At 44.1% G+C, this 20,719-nt stretch overlaps 1 protein-coding gene across 4 annotated transcripts in view; it reads right to left on the reverse strand.

Moving 5' to 3' along the window:
* The window catches only part of RPTOR (regulatory associated protein of MTOR complex 1), a 157,234-nt gene that overhangs the window by 61,115 nt on the left and 75,400 nt on the right, over window positions 1–20,719 (reverse strand). For all 4 annotated transcript variants that reach the window (XM_074889555.1, XM_074889554.1, XM_074889553.1 and 1 more), the window contains exons 8-13: window positions 20,063–20,163; window positions 18,950–19,094; window positions 9,363–9,438; window positions 5,861–5,962; window positions 2,228–2,311; window positions 707–817 (exon numbers count right to left, since the gene is read on the reverse strand). In XM_074889555.1, the coding sequence (XP_074745656.1) occupies window positions 707–817; window positions 2,228–2,311; window positions 5,861–5,962; window positions 9,363–9,438; window positions 18,950–19,094; window positions 20,063–20,163 (619 nt within the window). The remainder of the gene's footprint in view (window positions 1–706; window positions 818–2,227; window positions 2,312–5,860; window positions 5,963–9,362; window positions 9,439–18,949; window positions 19,095–20,062; window positions 20,164–20,719) is intronic.

The raw sequence follows: 20,719 nt of genomic DNA on the forward strand, positions 1-20,719 counted from the left end.
ATCATGGGCCCATGACAGGAATAACCCATCTTCTGAGGGGGGTAAGTATTTCTGTGCCAACCATCTTCAATGCATCGGCACGTGCATTAGACTTGGAGAGGGATTTATAAGTTAAAGTCACCAAAGATTACTTTTGATTTATTTCTAGAAAAATCACGTGTCTGAAGACTACTCACAGACTGTTTTGACAACTGACAGGAATGGTCTTGAACCAAACACATTTGATCACAATCTAAAGTGAACAAATTGGGGGAGAGTACGAGTGTGTGCACGCGCACTCTCCCCTGGGAACAGAAGACACGAGTGCATTTTAAACCAGCGAAGCGATATCGTCCCCAATAAAGGTGCAATCGGTGAGATCTGATGGCTTTTACCCAGAGCACTGACACCCTAGAACCAGGGGAGCAACTAGGAACTGTGAGATGTTAACACCACGTCGCAGCGTTAACAGACAAAGCAAACTTGCTGTCACCCCGGGCACAGAGAGGTGGGCAGCCAAACCTTAACCAGTGTCAGCACCTTAACGAGGGTTTCCCACAAGTCAAATCAATTAATGAGATAATATGCTGGTCTCCAGCTAATGCAGAATGTTCTTGAAGTACCTCAGGAGAAAGTCTCAAGTCTAAATCAACTGGATAAAGCTGGTGGTGGGAAAAAGGCACGTTGCTGAAACCCAAAAGAAACAGCCAAGTTCAGAAGTACTCACACTGTCCACTGCCAGAATTTTGGCCCAGATGAAGACAAGGAGTGGTCTCAGCTCACGAGCTGAACTTTGAAGCAGCTTCAGCACATACGGGAAAATGCCAACAGACAGGGCCTGGAGAGGCAGAGAGAAGAGCAAACCCTCGTGAGCAGCTCGGCTTTGCCGCAGAGGCATCGCCGGGCAGGACCGCGCGCTCTGCAAGGATGCAGTGTGCTTAACGACACAGATGAGAAATCTGGTAGAAAACAATTTCAAACATTTCTAGTAAAGAGGGGATCCCTGTGTATTTGTCTATTGCTCATTTTAATCTTGGATGTCACCAGATATTTTCAGACTCATTTGGTCCACGGAGACTCAGAGTTAATCTAGCACTAGCTTCTCCTCGTTACAGCCTGTGCTATTTTATGCTTCATGATACGTTGTGCTCTCCTCAGATGGGGCCATTTGCTCTCACAAGTAAACATATTGCAAAAGCTCAATAATTGCAGCCTTCCCCCTGGAAATTAAATAGGCCTCTCGCCTTACAGAGACATTTTACCAAGTCTTTTCCACAGAATTACAGACTATGCTCAGAGGACACACAACACATGAAATCTCTGAGAATCTCCCAGCGATGCCGATTCCTCCCAAAGCCCAGCACAGAGGGGCCGTGTGGCGGGGACTGCCCTTGCAGCGCTGGGCTCCGGGGGGTCACCCCCCCAGCAGCTGAGCATCGCCCAGGTACGGCCAATGAGGTGTATAAAGCACCAAAGCCAAGGCCACGGTGCCTGACCTGCAGCTGTGTTTTGATTCTCACAAAAGTTTATAATCCAGAGGTCTTAAAATCACCAAAATCTTGCATACTTTCTTCCTGCCACTGAGGGCTAAGCTGTGCAGAAGGGGGTCTTGGCTGAGATGAAGGAGGAAGATAAAGAAAACCACTAAGAAGTCTCATCTTTGAGCTATTCCATGACGAGCTGGTGGTTCATCTTCTTCACTTTTATCAACAAATAGTTCTGCTTACAAGTGTTTTAAAGTGCTCCTCTGTTTAATTCTTGTTTATTATCTGCACTGGGCCAGCCACTTTCCCAAATGCAGAAGGCAGCTGCCACCTTCTCAGAAGAGCTTATAAAATCCAGAGACCAAATAGATAAAGGAAGAGAAGAAAATGATGCAACCAGTAAGCCAAGAGAACAGATGATAAACATATTGTTTTGTTATTTATTTTACATGACAAACCTTCTTATTTTCCCAGATATTTCCTCCTATTTTGTCCCTTGCCATATTTTACACTGAACTATTCCCTAGGAACTCCTTTTTGTTGTAATGCAAGCGAACAGTTATTTGGCCTTTTTGATTAACACAAACCACTTTTCTTTCAGGTATGCTTGCTCCATTGCACACACACAAACACATAAAACACTGGTCATTTGTCAAATCTGTGGAATATTTTCCACGTCTTCCTTCCATAAATCGCCATTTGTATTTATCCCCTATACTGAGAAAAACCAGACTCTTACAAGACAATAGGCAACATCCACGCACCAAGCTAACGGCCCAGGGACCCAGGTCCAGGAATCTGCCCAGCAAATCAAGAGCTCGCAGCCGATGCACCTGGCTCAGCAGCACCTGCAGAGGAGAAGGACAATGGTTATCGCCAAAAAGAACAAAAATCCTTGTGACTGCAGAGTCCTTGTGTCAGAAGAGGACCTCAGGATCGTGACATCGCCTTGAACAAATTGATGGTGTGAACCAAAAAGCTGGAAGACAAACCCTGACTGCTGAGAACTGTCACCCCACTGAACAGCACCACCGAGGGGCTGCTGCCCCTCCGGGCAGTGCTCTCCCTCGTGAAGTTCTGCAGACACACGTGAACGCTTTCCCAGGAATGCACTTACCCTCCACCTCACTGCTCCACTAGAGTCCTCTGCTAATTTTCCCTCTCAAGCGCGGTGGTTCCTACCCAGCACAGCTCTGCGAGGTGGAAGCGGCCCCTATGGATTTCAAATATTCTCATCCTACCACCTGCCTTTCCCCAGTAAAGCAGGAACACAATTGCATCTGCAGGAAGGATTCAAAGGTGAGCAAAAGGCCCAGGCTCCCATTACTCAAACCAGCTCAGAAGCAGAAAAAGAGGCTTGTGTTCCTTGGCAAATCGATATAAGAGACTTAAGAGGGAAGCAAAAGGTCACATTAGTCATTAATAAAAGTCTCATTAAAACAGAGTCTGACAACGATAACGAGGTGGTAGTTTACTGGCTTATACCTACCCTGGTGTGAAATATTAACAGACAGACTTTCAGTTCTTAATCTCCTTAACAGATGTAAGATATTGGAATGTAACATTTAATCCTCAGTTTAAATGGAGTAACATCCCTCAGCGTGGGTCTCGGGGAAAGAGACTCGTTGATTTAGCTCCCCAATTCCATCCCCTTCTCAGTGTTTTTCCATACTGCATATTTAAATTAAATTATTTTTCATGTTTAATATTGAAGAATAACTAAATCGCTTGGCTCATGTCTCATACTATGGAAGATGGATACTAGATACTGAAGTTGGGCAGAAAAAGTCCCAAAGACGACGACAGGAGAATGTATTAACTACTCTGATCATTTCACCTCTGAATATCAGAGCTCAGATCTCAGGACAGGTCATAAGAGAAAGGATTTTGGTCATCCTGCCCTAAGTTGGCACGAGCCTGTTCCATAACCTTCCTACAGAACCTGGCACAATTAACAATGTGCTTTAAAGGTGCCCAGCACAGGAATAACAGGGGGAGTTGTGTGAGATTAGAGCAGGAATAGAAACCAGGGCATGGGGGAAGCTGGGGCAGGGCTGGAACACCAGACAGGAACAGGTGAGGCGCGGGATGCTCGCGCGGACTCTGGGACACATACAGGCTTGACAGTGCTGTTATTATGCAACCTTCAGAGAAAAGGCTGGGGAAAAAATGGATGTAACTGAAAAGGACTTCCAGGTGAAGATACAAACCCACATCTCAGCACTGCTAGCATCCCACAAGAACCTTTAACCAAATCAAATTGTGTCTTATTTTAAAAGCTCTGTTACATTATTTTCAAAACCAAAAAAAGCCATCAGTCTCTCCCAGGTTTTTATATTCCCATTTCCCAAACTGATTTGCACAATAACCTGAAGCCAAAACTGACACAAATTCTAGAGACTTGGATGAGGACGTGGGGAGTCTGCGCACAATTTAGGAACTTTCAGTGCAATTAGGAAATTGCCACACTGTGCCACTATAGGCACGTAGCACCACGTCGCGTCCCTCCCTGACGTTTATCCATCACTATTCCTAAACAGAAGGTGGGAAAACTAATTACAACCACACATGCAAGTTAAGGGATTAACCAGGACACAAGAGCATAATTTCGAAGTAGCAGTCCACATCTGAGCAGGAATCTCCTGACAAATGCAGGACGGCAGAAGGGGACTGCAGCAGTGGTCTCCCCACAGCCTTCCGAGGAGGAAGGGCTTGTCCTGCCCCGGCGCCCGGGGACGGCACAGCAGGAGGAACCTCCCCGGGACACGGCGGCTGCTCGCCAGCCCGGCACAGCTGCGCCTCTGCTGACTCCTCTCTGATGGCTTCTCCCTTCTCTGCACCAGGAAGCCACCTGTGTCCAACCCGCCCCATGCACAGCAAGAATTAGAAATGAAAAGCAACTTCTTGAAGCCAATTAAAAGGCCATTTACAAAGGACCATTCCCCTGTCCTTAACAAATCCAAGCTCTGCCTGGCTGGCATCGTGGCCCTGGCTCTCAAATACCTGCTTTCCCCAGGGGCTCATCTAAAAACGGGAAAACAGGATCAGCCTTTGTTAGGCTACAGCAGCATAGTCGAAGCACTCCTGAGGGATCAAAGCAAAAAGACACTCATAAAGGGTCTGGAAATGCACTTCCTTCCCTCTCTGATCAGTTGGTCTCTGATTCAAAGTATCTCAAACTTGTTAACAAGCAATCTTATTCCACTATACAATTAATATGCTTTAATTATAATAATTACATTGTCCTACCTCATTTTTTGCTCCAGGAAGAAAAGCAGGTTCCTTTGCCAGGTGACCTCTCAATTCCACTGCAAGGTTAAGCTACCTGCAGAGCCCTCTGGTGCCAAATAATTCACTGGGAAGCAGCAAAGTTGGTGCTAGAGTAGAAGCCTGCCTTCACCCATTGCAGTGACAGACAGAAACCATACATCTGTTCAGCCAACTGAACTCTCAAGGCTTGGGAGGCTCAGGGAAATTAAGATTTGGTCTTACAGACATTGACGGTGCTGCCAGTCACAAAACAAGCCGGTAGCTAACAGAGGGAAGATGAGACTTCTCACATTTAGTGAAAGAAATCACATATCCTTGTACAAGTGACTGGAACCACACGCTCTGTTAAACAGAAAGACTTTAAATTTTGCTGTCTGGCATAGAAGAGACCCCAGCTACCTTGATGAGGGTTTATATTTCTGTCAATACAAACTCCTGGGGAGGAGACAGCAAGAGCAGATGACAATTATAATATGTGCCTTGCCATAAAACATTATTTGAAATGAGATGTTATGTTTCTGCTAGATTCACTTCTCCTTTATACGTATGAACTTGTCTAGTCTGAGCAAATGCCTACCAGAACTCACAGTTCTTCCAGGCAGGGTCTTCAGAGACTTGCTTCTATGTTCTTGCAGCAAAATTTCAGCACTGCATTAAAGGGAACCCCTCCCAGGCTGTACCAGACAAATAAAGAAGCCATTTCCAAACTATTTACACTGCAGTAACTTCCACTTTCTGAACACAGAAGATAAAGTTTCTGCCTGACAGAGCTGGCATATAACAGGAGATACTACAGGAGAAAACAACAAAGATGTGCTACTCCGTGAAAAATTCTTGCTACCTCAGAGCAAAAGAGGAGGCAGCAGAGCCTGATACTGTTGGAGCTGCAAATGGACTATAGCGAGAAGTTTTGCTCAACGGAGAGTGAAGGTACGGGGGAAGAAAAGCACTTTGTCTTCATCTGCACAGGTCCAGTAAACATGCAATCAGCTCTAATTAATCCTGAAGGAGCCCAGGTAGTTTCTGTGCCCAAACGCCATCTGGCCGATGGCAGAGCACTGGGCGGGCAGGGGGGGCCGTGCCCAGCACGCGGGTCGGTGGCCCCAGCCCCCTCGCCGGCCGCTCACCTGCAGCACGATGGGCAGCTGCTCCGGGGGGTTGCGGTTCTCCACGCCCATGGTCAGCCACACCTGGAAAGCCGTCAGCTGCTCCGCAAAGAACGGACTGTGCTGGTGGAGCGAGAACAGGAAGGCAAGTTTGGTTTAAGGAAAACAAACAAACCAACCAACCGACCAAAACAGTGAAGCAAACAGTTTTGGCACCTATGGTCTCGCACAGTTTATTGTTTCCAAAAACTATTCTTTTTAATTGACGCACATTTGTAGGGGATTCTTTAAATGTATAAAAATTTTCCAGAGACTGAGCAGATACAATTCCCTTTAAATATGCTGGCATTCTCTAAAGTGAGCGTTTGGAAAAAAGAAGGAAAGAGCAGAGAAACAGCAAAAGATATCACAAAAGGTGTTAGGGCAACCTGGTTAATCTGTTCCATGTGAGCAGCAGACAGAACCGCAGTGGATTTATCTGCTCTGCAGAGGCAGTTTCACTCCTGTAGCAGCACACGGTGGTGCCTCTGCCCAGTCCACAGTGAATACAGTCCAACAACAACGAAAAATATGTCCATCCACGTCTCAGAGCTCCCTGGCTGCCAGAAACCTCTCCTACAAACAGGTGGCAATTCAGATGTGCTGGTTTGGGCTGTAAGAAGGCTGCCTCCTATTCATCAGGTTTTTAATTCAAGCCTTTTATTTAGCTATCCATCATTTCTGACATCCGTAACACAGTAAAAGGACTTCATACAGGCAAACAAAAATCTGAAAATTTACTTAATATATTGAATCCACTAATTTAATTAGAGCTATCCTAGCAGCGTGGGTAAAAAATAACATGCAGAGTGCTACCATATTTAATAGACTTTACACTAGTGGCCTAGTAAAGATATGGCGGGGGGGTGTGAACTCCCACCAGCTAACACCTACCAGTTGTACTTTGGTACAATCATGTGTTATTTTACAAATGCATCTGAATGGCATCCAGTAAATATGAAGGATACGAGCTTGTAGGATCTCTAGATGTAAAGGAAACTGGTTTAGAGGACAGCAAATACAAGTAAAGAAAATACGGTGTACTTTGAAAAACATAACTATGGTCTTACTCTAAGGAGATGTGATCGTTTGGGGGTGCACCACCCTGCCTGATGAAATAGGGAGTGTACTTGGTGAGATCTGACATTCTGCAGCACATTTGAAGTCCCTGGAGCCTGTTCAAGTGCGCAGAGCATCTCTCATCTCCTAACACCCGCGGTGACTGCCCAATAATCTGACATGTATTCCCCAAAGCGCTCTACCCCGCCGTGCACCGACAGTCCTCGGGCACAGCAGCATCCCCGCCAGCACAGCGGCGCGCGGAGAAACGGTCCTTTTGCCATCTATCGCACCAAGAACGTGCTCCAAGAGAGGCAGGAGAAGGTACTGACCAAAGCACAGCAGCTTCCACTTAGAGACCCACAGGAGAACAGAAACCAAGGGGGGAGGCGGCAGGGAAGGGATGTGAGGAGGTGAAGTAAACTGACCCGAAGCCGCCAGAAGCCCAAGCGCTCCCCCGCCACCCCCCTGCACAAGCCGTGAGCCGCAGGCCCTTCTCCATCACGTTTATCATATTTTCCAGGTCTGAGTAGGAAAGAACACCCAGAGAGTAAGCAGGAGTCAGACGCACATGGTTTATAATGCGCTGCTGAAACAGAACAGCCCCGAAGAGCTTATCAATCACTTTATCCAGGGCCAGACTGGACTCTAAACCCACAGTGGCCGATGGATGGGTGGCAGCAGATAATCCTGTGACTCACGCTGGCATTTGACATCCCAGACACTGATGGCTGCTCCTGCCAGCCCAGTTATGAAACCGGCTGAGTAACCTCAGGAACACAACGCCCCTTCCCCTGCCTTGTGTCGAACGACAACTTCTTCCAGGATTACTGCTGGCTAGCAGCAGTTAACCTTCTCTGATACACAACACTTCTTGCCGGGCATAAATCAAGAGGTTTGAGGGCAAAACGTTGGTCAGAACACAAGGAATAGATCAGAGATGTGCAACTGTCTGTCTGCTCCAACCGTTTGTCGCAGTGCAGAGCTAAGCCCCTTCCACTCCCTCCCAAACTAACAGCCAAGTTCCATATTCCCGTAGGTGTCTCATGGAGATGTTCAACAGGTACCTGTCCCCTCTCTAGAGCAGGCACAAACCCACATGGTATTAATCACACTGGATTCTACACGGAAGCGTAAGGAATAGCTCAGAAGAGGACTTGAGCTTGGCTTTACGCCTAGTGCCCGCACAGCTTGGAACCTCGCAGCATGCAGGCTCCCAGCTGCGACTGCACGTCGATAGCTCTACCCACCTCAAGTTCCAGCCAAAATACACAAGAAGTTACGTTTGTCAGGCTTGAAAACCTGCTTGTAAATTGTTTCTACCCTGTCTTGAATCAATCGCTAGTTGAGAATGACCACTCTTGTTTGCTGATCTCGTCTAACCCCTAGCAAGTGTGTGCCTCCTCTCATCCCCCAAATACACAGAGATTTGCTAAATTTCAACTCACTTGACAGTGAGTGCCCAGATGAGGCCTAAGACTATTATAAAAGCACCCACTGACATTGTTAGAGACCTAAAATAAAAATGAACATAAGCTAGGAGAGGAAAAATTATATTAGTTTAAACTTTACAGTACATACAGTGGGGAAAGAAAGGGGCAGGGGGATAAAAGCCTTTGGGCATCTTTATCAACCCCCACCCTCACAGAAGTCCACAGTTCTCCTCCTGTACCCGGGTCTTTGGACACAACCTGCAATCGCAGCCAGAAAACCTTTTGGAAGCTTGATAACATAAATAAAATGCAAGAATGTAAAATTAGAGAGAATATCGCAGTGGAATAGGTATCTGAGGCTGCACAGTAATTATTATTTAATGGTTTCCATTCATGAAATGTCAAAGGAATGTCAAGAAAAATCCATTCTGACTAGAGGCATTTAAGCCAAATATAATATTAAAATTTTTACTCTTCTGCTCTCTGAGATTAACTAAAGTAGAAAAAACCCCTCAGTGACTCATATTAGTGATGTGATATTAATGACAGAAAACTCTTTGAACATACGCTCAACCTCCATTTTATGTTTATTTGAAAATAACTCTACTAAGAGATAATTTTGACAAAGTTTTTCATTTCAAAAATCATGCTGGCACGTTGGGATTTTTTTTGGTAACTGCACTGTTAGTCAAGACCCAGTGCTCCGAAATTTTACGAATCAGGTCTCACACATTGTTTCTACTGGTAGGAGTTTCCTCCTCACCAACAGCTGCGGGCTGAAGCACACAGCTCATACACCAGCGAAGGACTTAAAGGTGATTTTCCATCTATTCCTTTAAGCGAGCTGAGCAGACACGGACAATTTTCCAAAAATATAAACCCTTAAATTGCAACAATTCAAGACTCAACAAGCAAAAGGGATGCGCTGAACTGAGGTTTCAAATAATGGGTTAAACTGGGCACACAACATTTCAAGATATTATCCAACTTACCCTAAAGGCAGTTCCTTCCTCTATAATGGTTGGTAACTGGGAAAGGCAAATATCAACTGCAAGGTCCCACGCTTGCCTGGAGAGGAAGGTGCAAGAGGAAAGAGAGGTCACTACAAGTTACCCATAAGTAACATCAAGGTAAATTTAAATTCTGATCATACAAGTCTGTGGGCAAAGCAGTGTTGTCTGACTGGCTCAGAAATGCTTAATATTCCCTTTTTTTAAAAAGGCAAGTGTAACATATGAAAACTATTCAGAACAACAGTGAGAAGGCCTCGGCCAGCATCGTACCAGGCTGACCAACGAAATGTGGGCGAGGTAAAAAGATCCCTAGCTGAATCCTCAGAAAGGGCTCCTCTCCAACGCAGAATGAAGCCACAGAGAATGGAAGTCTTATTATATACCTGTCCTCATGTGAAAATGGATGACTTTTTTTTTTTTTAAACTAGAAAAATGAACTCAATCCTGGATTAGCTCCAACCCATGATCCTTCAGCACACACACCTCTACGCATCCAAACCCTCGCCTGCTCTGTATTCGAATCACATCAGCAGGCTCAGGAAGATGCATTCCTGCTGACAAGCCCTCCAACTCACAATTCACGGATACACCTACACCACTACACTAATTCTCCTTTTCTGCATCCTCGACACAGATACCGTGTCACTGCACATATCGCCGAGAAAAGGAACTCGGTCTCCATTAATCTAACTCAGAGTTGGGCTCTGCGTGGCAACCTTGTTTACGAAGACTGGCTCTACATGACTCACCCTAAGGATGGAGAGATGTACACTAAACTAGAAGAAAATGGTTAAAGATTTTTACACTTATCTACTATACTATTTAACGGCTAAAGTACTGTGACTTACACTATTTTAGTGTTACGGTTGTGACAGCACATTAATTACGTACAGTGGCCAAGGAAGCTGCTGTGCCCGATTCGGTGCAAACAAAACGTGCTAACTGTCTGCTTCAAAACGGTCACAAATTGAAAGAGGACCAAACTAAAATAAAGGCACTGGGTCTCCAAAGTTCCTAAAACACCTCCAAAAAAAGTGAAACAGAAACGATTATCCCTACTCTATCCATTGACGTTGCATGCACTTTTCATTTTAACATCTGCATTTATGCACTCCGAAAGGCTCAGGAGTTAAACCACCACCCACTGAGTTCCTTACACAAAAGAAACTAATTTACTCTCCAGATACATTTGCTCTTCCATGGCTTGTGGCCATCATGTGCTAACATCAATAGGCTAAGCAATTCCTCTCCTCCTAGGAACATTTGCAGACATAAGGCCATAGGTGATAATCAATACAGTGTATTTTAGTTACCTGCTCTAATAAGTTCTTAAATCACCCTGTTTTGAGTCAAACAAAGCCTTCCATCAGAACAACTGCCGAGCGAAATCTATCCCATTAGCCTAACTGGCAGCTGTTCTCAACCGAAAACAATCTCTCCAATTAGATGGAAAAATAAACTATAAGGCTCTTGCATTTTTTCTCTGGATTCAAGAGATGCAGCTTGTTTTAGTTGCCCCAGACCATGTCCCTCTGCTTCACAGCATTCACCTTCACTTGACAATATGCTGCCAATATAATTAAGAGGTAATCAAGAGATAATCAAAGCACGGGCAACAAATGCTTCCCACATGCTCAATAAAGACCCATGCTGGAGACAAAATGTTTACACAGAGCTGATGAGAGAGATATTTATTCCTGGTTGAGGCAGAGGCAAAGTCAATTAGTGCAAATATAAAGATAATTTTACTTCAAGCAAAGAATATTTCTGACTTCCAGGTTTCTTGGAGGAATGGGCAATACCACCTAAAGAAATCCTCTCCAACATTAGAAAAAGTCAATACAGAGTGCCTTTGAGGTAAGTTTTACTATGCAGGAGAAAAATGGTTTAGAGATCAGAGACAACTAGTCTTATTTTGGCTGCCTATAAAAGAATTCTGCGTAGGTCATTAGACTGCAGAGGCACAGAGCGAAGATGCTGAGCTCCTCAAAGTCGTTTTCGGTAAGAAGCACTAATACTGCTATAAAAATGTCCAAAGCAGCCCTGCAAGGTCAAATCTCAAAGGTTTTAAGTGTTATCAGAAAGAACAAACAAAAATTTAGAAAGAGATTTTAGTAGATTAAAACACAATCTCTTTTTATACTTCTAAAAACAGGCCACATGGCCGATGTTGCTCCATCTTTCAGAGAGAAACCACCAACATAAAATCTTAACGTTACTGCTCATCGCAATCTAGAGCTCTGCTGATTAACACCAACCGTGTAAGAGATTCCAATAAATTCAAATACTTAAAATGATTCTCCAGCCTTTCCAAAGGAGCCCAACACACCGCTTCTGCGTCCTCTCTGCGGCAAACAGAAAACCTCCCCATCCAACGAGACGCGTGAGCAAACAGCAGCTTCGCCTGAAATAAAACTTCACTATTTCCAACTACTAGCGCAGCTACACGTTACTTGTGAGACTTCAGGTTGCACATGAGTTGCCACACAGGTAACTCGCTGCGCTGGCAAAACAGATGAGGATGGCATTAAACAGGCATTACAAAAATTAGAAGATTCAAAACAAGTCACAAATGGATGGTGAAGGAGTAACACCACGGAGTACGTGAAGAGAAGCAGAAGGGGAAAAATCCTTGTTACAGTCATGGTGAAAATAATGGCTGGTGGGGAGGAGGAGCAGTGATTGACTGTTTTAATATGCCAAAGGGAACTAGAAAGGTGGGCAAATTGCAGATATGCTTGCGGAACTAATATTACACTTTAGCACACAAACAAGAGATAAATTAGGGAGCAGCAGGGGAACAAGGATGGGTGGTGTTGCATCCTAGAAGTGATTTATGAAAGCCAACCCAAGAGATCACTACTTCTCCCCCTTCTTTGCGGAGATTGCTGCTTGCCAAGTGCTTTGGAAGATTTGTTTTCACTACCTTAGGCACAAAAAGAGCTTGGTAATACCCCAGCACTCTTCTTTCCTTCCTCCTTGCTGCACTCTTCCAATAACCCCGGACCCTCCACCACGACAAGACGACACTATGATGTATCCGCCGGGTGACAACCTACCGAAATACCGCAGTGCTTCAACTTCACTACGTTACGCTACTAAAGAAAGCGTTAATGAGTTTTTTATACTACGTGGTCCTAATTGCTCTGTATGCACAACAAATTGATAGAGCGCTTGCATAAGGAGAGGACACCTCCTCGTTGTACAACCCACTTATGTTAGAAGTTACCATATACTGAATGTCAGGTTTTATACCCCAAAAAGGTAATAAAAACAAGCAATCCCACACAGCGACTGCTTTGACCAAGCCCCAAGGACTTCCATCGTACACCACCTACCAGGAGGTGGCCATTTCTACGTGGTCTAAACCCAACACGTATGAGGCAGTAACTGGAGAGAACCTGCAAAGAGGCACCACAGGAGGTGAAGGTTGAGTTACCCAACAGCCAGACCATCAACCCTCAAACCCCAAGTTCAGAAGCTTTTTTATGTAAACAACCACACAGCATGGCTGTACCTGCCCTTGTGCTTGTTTGGGACCTGTCAACTTTCATAGTATCACACCTCAAAAAAGGCAAAAGCCTTTTACGGTGCCCCACGCGATGCCATGAAGCAATCTCATTACAGAAAGGGGTCAAACTCACAGACTTTCAACTTTGTGAGGATGGGGGGACTCCTCAGGTTCAACTACTGAGAAAATATATTTAGTCTCATGCATCTCCCATATATATTTTGGAATAAACGTATATTAAATCCTCTCCTTAGTCGGAAGATTGATTTGGTTAAAAAACAGGCAAGAAAGTTCCTTTGTTTATCCAAAACAAGCAAAGCAATGCAGCATGCCAACACAAACAGTCTGTAAAGAAAACAAGCCAACATCTGCATCTGTCTGCACTGATCAATCAGTTCAACAAGGTACTCAACACACAAGATGCGAGCCAGCATCCTGCAAAGGGGTACTGCATTTCAGAATGTATGAAAATTAAAAATGAAAAGGCATTGCTCCTCCATAATTCTACAATAAAAATTAAAACAAGGAAAGAGCTCCCCTCAACACTGTCATTAACTCTCTTCTCCTGTGATAGAAACACTCACATATTTATCTTTATATTTTAGCTTGAGTTTTTCTTAGCCCTTCAGCACAAAGTCCCTATTCACGTGCCCCCAGACTCCATCTATCCTCACCTCCCTCAGGCCAACACCAGTTTCATTACAGTAGGACTGTTTAAACTTTTAATAATTTAACACAAACTCATCCAGCTGCCTTTACTTTGTTTCCCCGGAGGAGCTGCAAAGCCCGGACTTTTAAGCAAAGAACAGAAGGCCGAGAGTTCCAGCTTTGCTCAATAACTGTTTTATTGTGCAAATCCATGAAAAGTTCAGTAATGGAAGCCCACAGTAATACTTTAACAGCATAAATGAAACCCCGTTAGAGATGTGTGTTCCTCTTTCTTCACCCACATGTACTGTATTAGCTGGCAGATCATGAAAGCAGATTTTCTTACACTCAAATTCTCTGGGCTGAGTCAATGTCTAATGCTTTTAATTCTCATGTCACTTTTTTAGAACATATTATTGATGTCTTTTAACATTCTCTCTTCTTCTGGGAATAGTTCATGTTATATTGCACTGCACATAATGTTAGTGAAAATGAGTATTTCTTACTGGGACAGTCACGCTGAGGAGCAACTAAAGAGAAGCTGAAGCCATCTGTAGTCTTGGGGCGCAGGCTCCAGGGTATCGTCTTGTTTTGAATTGTGTTTCTGGAACTGTTAAATATTTTAGACTTTATCAAGTATGTTGGGCAAGATTTTTTCATGTTTGTTTTTTTCTGCAAGTACAAGCCAACAACATACCCTGTTTGATTGAATTTTCAGATTTCAGCCTGAATTCACCTGCTTTACAGTGACACTGTGAACTCCCTAAGCCTGCTTTAGGGGAGACAGCTGGGAAGCTGCTCAGACACAGCTATATTTAAAAGATATTTATTGCTATGAATATTTGGTACAACTACAAAATCCTTCTTTCTTCTACCCATGCAATCCCCTGCTCCAACCACAACTTAAAGCACATGCTTGGTTATTTTTGTCCTACATTTCTCTCCATTAAACTATTTGCAGTCTGCTAACGGGTCTTGGAGATGTTAAGACTGACACACAGACACACAAAAAATATGGTTAAACCAACAGTGTGATCTGAATGGATCTAACCCTTCAAACGTCACACAGTTCCCAATTCCCTTTCAAACAATCCCGTTCTTCTTGCCGAGACACTCAGTCCTTCTGTGTAGCTAAATGAGACTCATCTCTCCGGGGATGGGCGAGCAGACCTGCACCCATTCTGCCACACTCCCACAGCGTTTGAAGACTCCAGCTCCTCTCTTACCTGTAATTGGGTCGCTATATTACGGTTTTCTTTTCAGCTAGAATTTCAAGCTTATTTTATTTGCAGTACGTTATGACTTTCTTTCAACTAGAATTTCATGGTCGGTGTATGCACTATTGTAATATTTCTATCATGGACAAATCATAGCTCTTCCAAAGCGTAATTAAGGTACTTCGTTTTTAATATACGACCTGTGTTAGGAAATATTTCCAAACACATTATTAGGTCTTTTCAAAGGCCATGAATATAACTTGCTGGCTACAGCAGTAATATATAAACCATAATCCATCACAACAGAGATCAAGACGCTGACAGAACATCAGGCCTCCTATTCTCACTGCACAATAGATGGAACGACTCTCAAAGTTAAATAGCACAGCCAGTCAATCAATATATATTAATATTAATACCTGTATTACAGTAGTGCCTGCAGCAGCCAAGAACCTACAGTGCGAGGCACCATACAAGCGCAAACAAACAGCCCGTGCCCGGGAGGGTTTACGCCTAAGCAGGTAAAACAGAGAAAGCCAATAAAAGTACGAAAGATGTGAAGGAATGAAGTAATATGTCAGAGCCTACCAAACAGGGCAAGGTCACAGAGATCAGGTCTCCTGATTCCTAAATACAGCACCCTTCTTGGTGAAATAAAAAGACTGACAGCTCGTGGGTGAAATTTTCGCTCAAAAAATAAGTCTTTACTTTTCCTCATTTGTGCAGGTAAAAAGGATAATTAACAGAAGAGGTAACAGCGGTCTGTCAAATGAATTGACCAGAACAACAATTTAATAGGACAAAATTTTTAAAAGTTGTTTTCAAAAGGACTAAACCAAAAGGAACAGAAGCTCGTACCTCCAGCAACCTCAGTGCTTCTATTACAACTGGTTGTGCCAGATCCTCAAATCACGAGACATCTGAGTGTGACTTAGGGAAGATTATCAAACAAGCAGAGGCAAAGGTAAGCAAAAAAGATAAAGAGCAAATGGTTCAGATTTAATGTCTGAAAAGAGGCAGTCGTCATTATTCCTGAGGCAAACTGACGCTCAAGTCAAGCGTAAGGAACGTTTTGCAGGGCCTGCCCACCCCTCCGGCACTCTCGGCCGTGGCTCCCCTCGAGTGGGCAGAGCTGTGGGGGCCAGCCCCAGCCAGCACGGGGCCAGCAGGACCATCGTGCTCCGCCCTCGGGGAGCCCATGGGTGAGGTGGGGGCTCTTTCTGCTCCTTCCCCTCTCACTGCGAGATGTTCCCTGTAAGAGCGTTCAAGGCCAGTGCAGAGCACAAATTCATGGCGGCTGCTGCGATGAGGAGGGAGATCAGGGCAGCGTATGCAAAGTCCAGAAGAGACGGTGTCTGTGCTGCCACAGTCAGTGAGACACTGACATTTACCTACATTTACTGCAAAAGATGGTGCAAAAAATATCTACTGACATACAACAGTAGTTTGCTTCTCCAGCCAGCCTTCTGCTGGGACGTGAGTTACGTCCGTAGATCCCGTTTGCAGTCACGACCTCAGCTGTGGATGTGCAGAACGGCTCGTGTCCGTAACAGCAGAGGAACTCGGTCATCTTACGTTACCTTTGTGAACGGAGGAGCAAAGCCCAGGAAGCCAGATGGGCGTCCAGAGCATAATGGGAGAGAGGAGAACACATGCATATATGTACTGGAGAAGCTAAAACATCACACCAGCCTTGGGCTGCGAGCAATAAACCCAAACCTGAGCCGGGAACAGCCCCCTGCTGCCCACAGGATCACAGTGAAAGGTATGGGGCCCTGAACCAAACAAATAAACAAAGGCCAAAAAGCACAGAAGAGGGGAGGAAGAGCACAAGAGGTGGGGAAGTCCCTTAAAGCCCGGTCAGGTCCCTGACTGCCACTGTCTGCATCCATTCCACATTTGTAACGCTGCGGGAGGAGCCCCCGAGGCTGCAGATCCACCACTGCGGACGACGCGGCAGCCAGGACTCGCTCCCCAAAACACTGTCTGACATGCTGGGTATGAAAACCCTGTGAAAAGCTCAAGAAAACAGCAATCAGCAAAAAACTGCTGTATCATCATCCAGCACATCACAACGCAGATGTAGATTCCACGTGATCACCACATCGCACTGGCTGAAGTTTCCATTCTTTCCAACGCTCCTTTGGCCAACTCTCCTGCCCTCCAGCCGCGTCACCCAGTTTATCTGAACAGTAAAACGGGTCTGGAGGTTTCAGGTCAGGGATCCATTAGAAAATGCTTGAATGAAAGGCAATAGATAAGTGCAGACGAGTATTTTTAGAAAATATTTAAGCGAGCCCTAAATTAGTTTCTAAATCTGTCCTTACTAAAAGTTCGTAATAATGAACCGAGCCACCTCCGACAAAAGTGGAATTTTCCCCTTTGCTAGATTAGCTTCAAACTGCACATTTTTTGGAGGACGCTGAATAAAGTGTGTCAAGGGATTCTCTGCTCGCTTGCTGTCTGCTTTGCCAGTGTTTGGAATTCAGAAGGAAAAAAGCCCTGCGTGTGACTTTTCTTAAGGAATTTCTTCTTTTGGTGAATCCTAAAAAGCAGCAACACCACCACTATGCTGTGGTACGGTCTGAGGGGCTTTACAAGGTATCCACAGCACCATTCTGCACCAGGAGAACTACAATACAAGCACAGAAAAGAACGCACTGCCAGAATCCATCGTGCTACCACGCAGGTCTGTGAGAGACACAGAGCGGGAGCCAGGTCTGCCGAGTTTCATTCCTGTGGTTCAGCACATGGATGGCAGCACCAACTCCAACTCAAGTCATACTCCCATAGGAAACCAGAAATAGAGGCTTTTAATACGCTGGCAATAAAAATGAATTATATTCCCATAAGGAACTGGAAATAAAGGTTTTTAATATGCTGGCAATGAGCGAGCTATAAATAACTCAAGAAATTTACTGGTTTAATTTCAAAATTTCTGCAAAAACGTGTTCCACTCTACTGCAACTGGCAACGCACAGTTCTGTGGCTCAAGCTCTGCCACATCTAGTGGCAACATCAGCAGAAAGACACCGTGGGAACTCTGATGGGTTCTTCTACTCTTCACTTACAGACGCCCCAGTCCCTCCTGTGACACAAGAAAACAGCTCACCATATTTACAAATGACTGAAACAATTTTCCTCAAAAGTTGCTGATCCAAAGCACTTCAGACCATCGTTTGCCATGTACATTTAGCGAGGCTGCCCAATGACTAATTCCACCCGAAGCCTCCCCATCACCACCACGCTCTTCAATAATTCCAGCGGCTCAGCGCTGCCAGCGAAGGCCGCTCGCTGACTCCTGCGCCTGCCGGCGCTGCCGGGCTCGCTCTCGGAGCTGGGCTCCACTTCTCACTGAAACTGGGCCACAGAATTTGAACTCCCTGATGCTGCTATCAGTTTTACGCTGATCATCATCACTTCATACCTCTTCTACATTTATTTTCCTCCACAATTTTATGGAGGATTTTGAATCAAAAAGATTTTGAAAATGCAGGCAAATTAAGCCCCCTCAGCTACCTTTACCTGTCATTTTATTCGCCTTTTGGCAAGTTACCCAGCTATCATTTTCTCCTACAGAAGCTACATTAGCTTGACTGTACCAGTTTGTACTTAGCCAAATTTTGTACGGTTCTATTCTTAATCATACTGAATAAAAAAAAATGAAAGCAAACACTTTTGTTATTACTGTTATTCTTATATTACTATTCATGGACATTTGTTTGATAGTCAAAACCACATTGAAGAGCTTTTCGATAACTGTGCCACCTCCATTTCCAGTAATCATCTTAAAATAAAAGTAGATGAACACTGCAGCAAAAAATTTCTTCTACTTCAACAACACAAGTTAAGAAATTTTCCCTCAGGCCCACAGCTCTCCCCACCCTTCACAATCAGAGGTGACTAGCTTCACGTTGTGAAAATAAAGGTAGCAGATGCCCAATTTCTCTTCTATTTGGAGGGAAAGATTACACGGCTGAATTGAAGTTCTGTACGCACAGAGAAGAAATACATTTGGAGATGGGTATTACTCTGCCACATGCTGTTTCATTTTTGATCCACTGACTTAATCAGTAAAGCACTGTGTAGATTTAAGAAGTAACAATCTTTCATGACTAGAGCGTCTGAAATCTCCTTAAGGCATCAGCCCCCAGCCTCGGCACGAGGGTGACGCGGCGGCCGGGACTCACCACATCGCGTGCATGTACGTCGGAGGTAGCCGAGGGCTGCTGACAGGGGTGCAGTTGTAAGATCTCATAATTCTTTCTGCCAAGAGAAAGTTACGAAATAAACTGGCCACAAGCAGGTCTTGCCTGAAGAGCTTCTGGAAAAGATCTGCCGAGAGATTGCGTGAATTACTAGAGGCATAGCTTTGTAACTTAAGTACCTTAGGTAATATGCAAAAATCATTTAAAACATAAAAACATGTTCATATTTTATTCCAGTAACAACAGTTACAGTCTACAACAGTTTTGCAGTGACATGATATGATAACTATTAAAAGGAAATCCTGCCTGCTGAGTTCCCGGAAAGCATCGCAGTTACTCTCCATTTCACACGAACAGAACTAAATACTTTCTACTTCAGGTTCTTTTTTGCCTTTTCTGGACAAAATTCCCCTCTGGGTGTTTCACTTAAATTCAGCATGACTAAGTTTTTGGAAATTACTGAGGGAGAAAAGGACCTCTGTGTACTGTTTAAGAACTATACACCTGTTAACCGGCAGTTTGATGTGCTTATGAGAAGCCAAAATGAATCCTAAAAGATAGCAAATGTGCTATCTTCTGTAGAGGCAAGAAAGAATTTATGCTGTACTGAGCATCAGAAAGAGCAGAGTTGGAAAACTGTTTACAAATTTGGCCACCCATGCTCCAGAAGTACGAATTCAAAGCAGAACAGGGGTGGAGAAATGGGATGAAGTTACTCATGGGAAACACAGACTGCCTTACCAGGAAAGAGGAAAAAAACCTTTATTTATGATACTAACAAAGGCTGGAAAAAAACCAGATTGCTCTTTATAAATACAGTCAGAAAGAAAATTCTTCAAGCTAAAGCAATCACGTTAGCACCAGAAAAAAACCCCTTCTAGTTTCTAATGATCAGGTTGCTGAAATGCTTCTGGTAAATAGAGCAAATTTTAAAAATTTAACTAGCCTTAAGATCCAGTCTGATTTGTTCTTTCAATATCAGGCTTTAATTTTCTCCTTATTTCAGTGTCTCATTTATCTCACTCTTCATCCTTCTACTCTGAATAAGCAACGCTCACTTCTGATGGAAACCTGATTCACCCGCCCAAGTCTTACCTCTAGGCAAGACATTCCATGCGATGGTGTCTGTGATAGCGGTGAAGATCCAGTTCAGCTCTCCCAGGGGAGTTCTCCTGTCATTCAGTCTTCCGGGAATCCTACAAGTGGGGAAAAAAAACCAAGTATGTTTCCTGTTAAAAAAACATATTTTTTTGAGATTCGCACACATGCACATCTCAATCAAGGCTCATAAAAGACAGTATTTCCAGAACCTTAACTCTTAACCAAGAATTAATGTTGCTACACAAACTTCCCTTATCCAAAATCTATTAGATTTGAATTTGCTCATGAGACGAACTGCCAGATAAAGGACGACAAACAAGGAATTGTTTATTGATAACTGAGCTAAAGGAAAATGTCTGGGAAGGTATCACAGAGATGATGCTGATTTCTGAGATGCAATGGAAATGCCTTTTTCTTCAGAACTGCCACCCTGCTTCATGTTATCCACTGTTCACTTCTTGCTGAAATATTTAATAATAAATACAATTTATATTACACACTGTATGCTCACAATCCATAACGTCCCTGAGTAAGAACTTCCGAGCGATCGTATTCCAGGAAAAAACAATTATTATTTTTTTGAACAGTCAGAAAGCTCAGAACAGTTAGAAAAAACTGTCCTTTTGTTAGAAATTGTCGAACAGTAACGCA

Source organism: Strix uralensis, chromosome 19, assembly GCF_047716275.1.
Source record: "Strix uralensis isolate ZFMK-TIS-50842 chromosome 19, bStrUra1, whole genome shotgun sequence".
Classification (NCBI taxonomy): Eukaryota; Metazoa; Chordata; class Aves; order Strigiformes; family Strigidae; genus Strix; species Strix uralensis.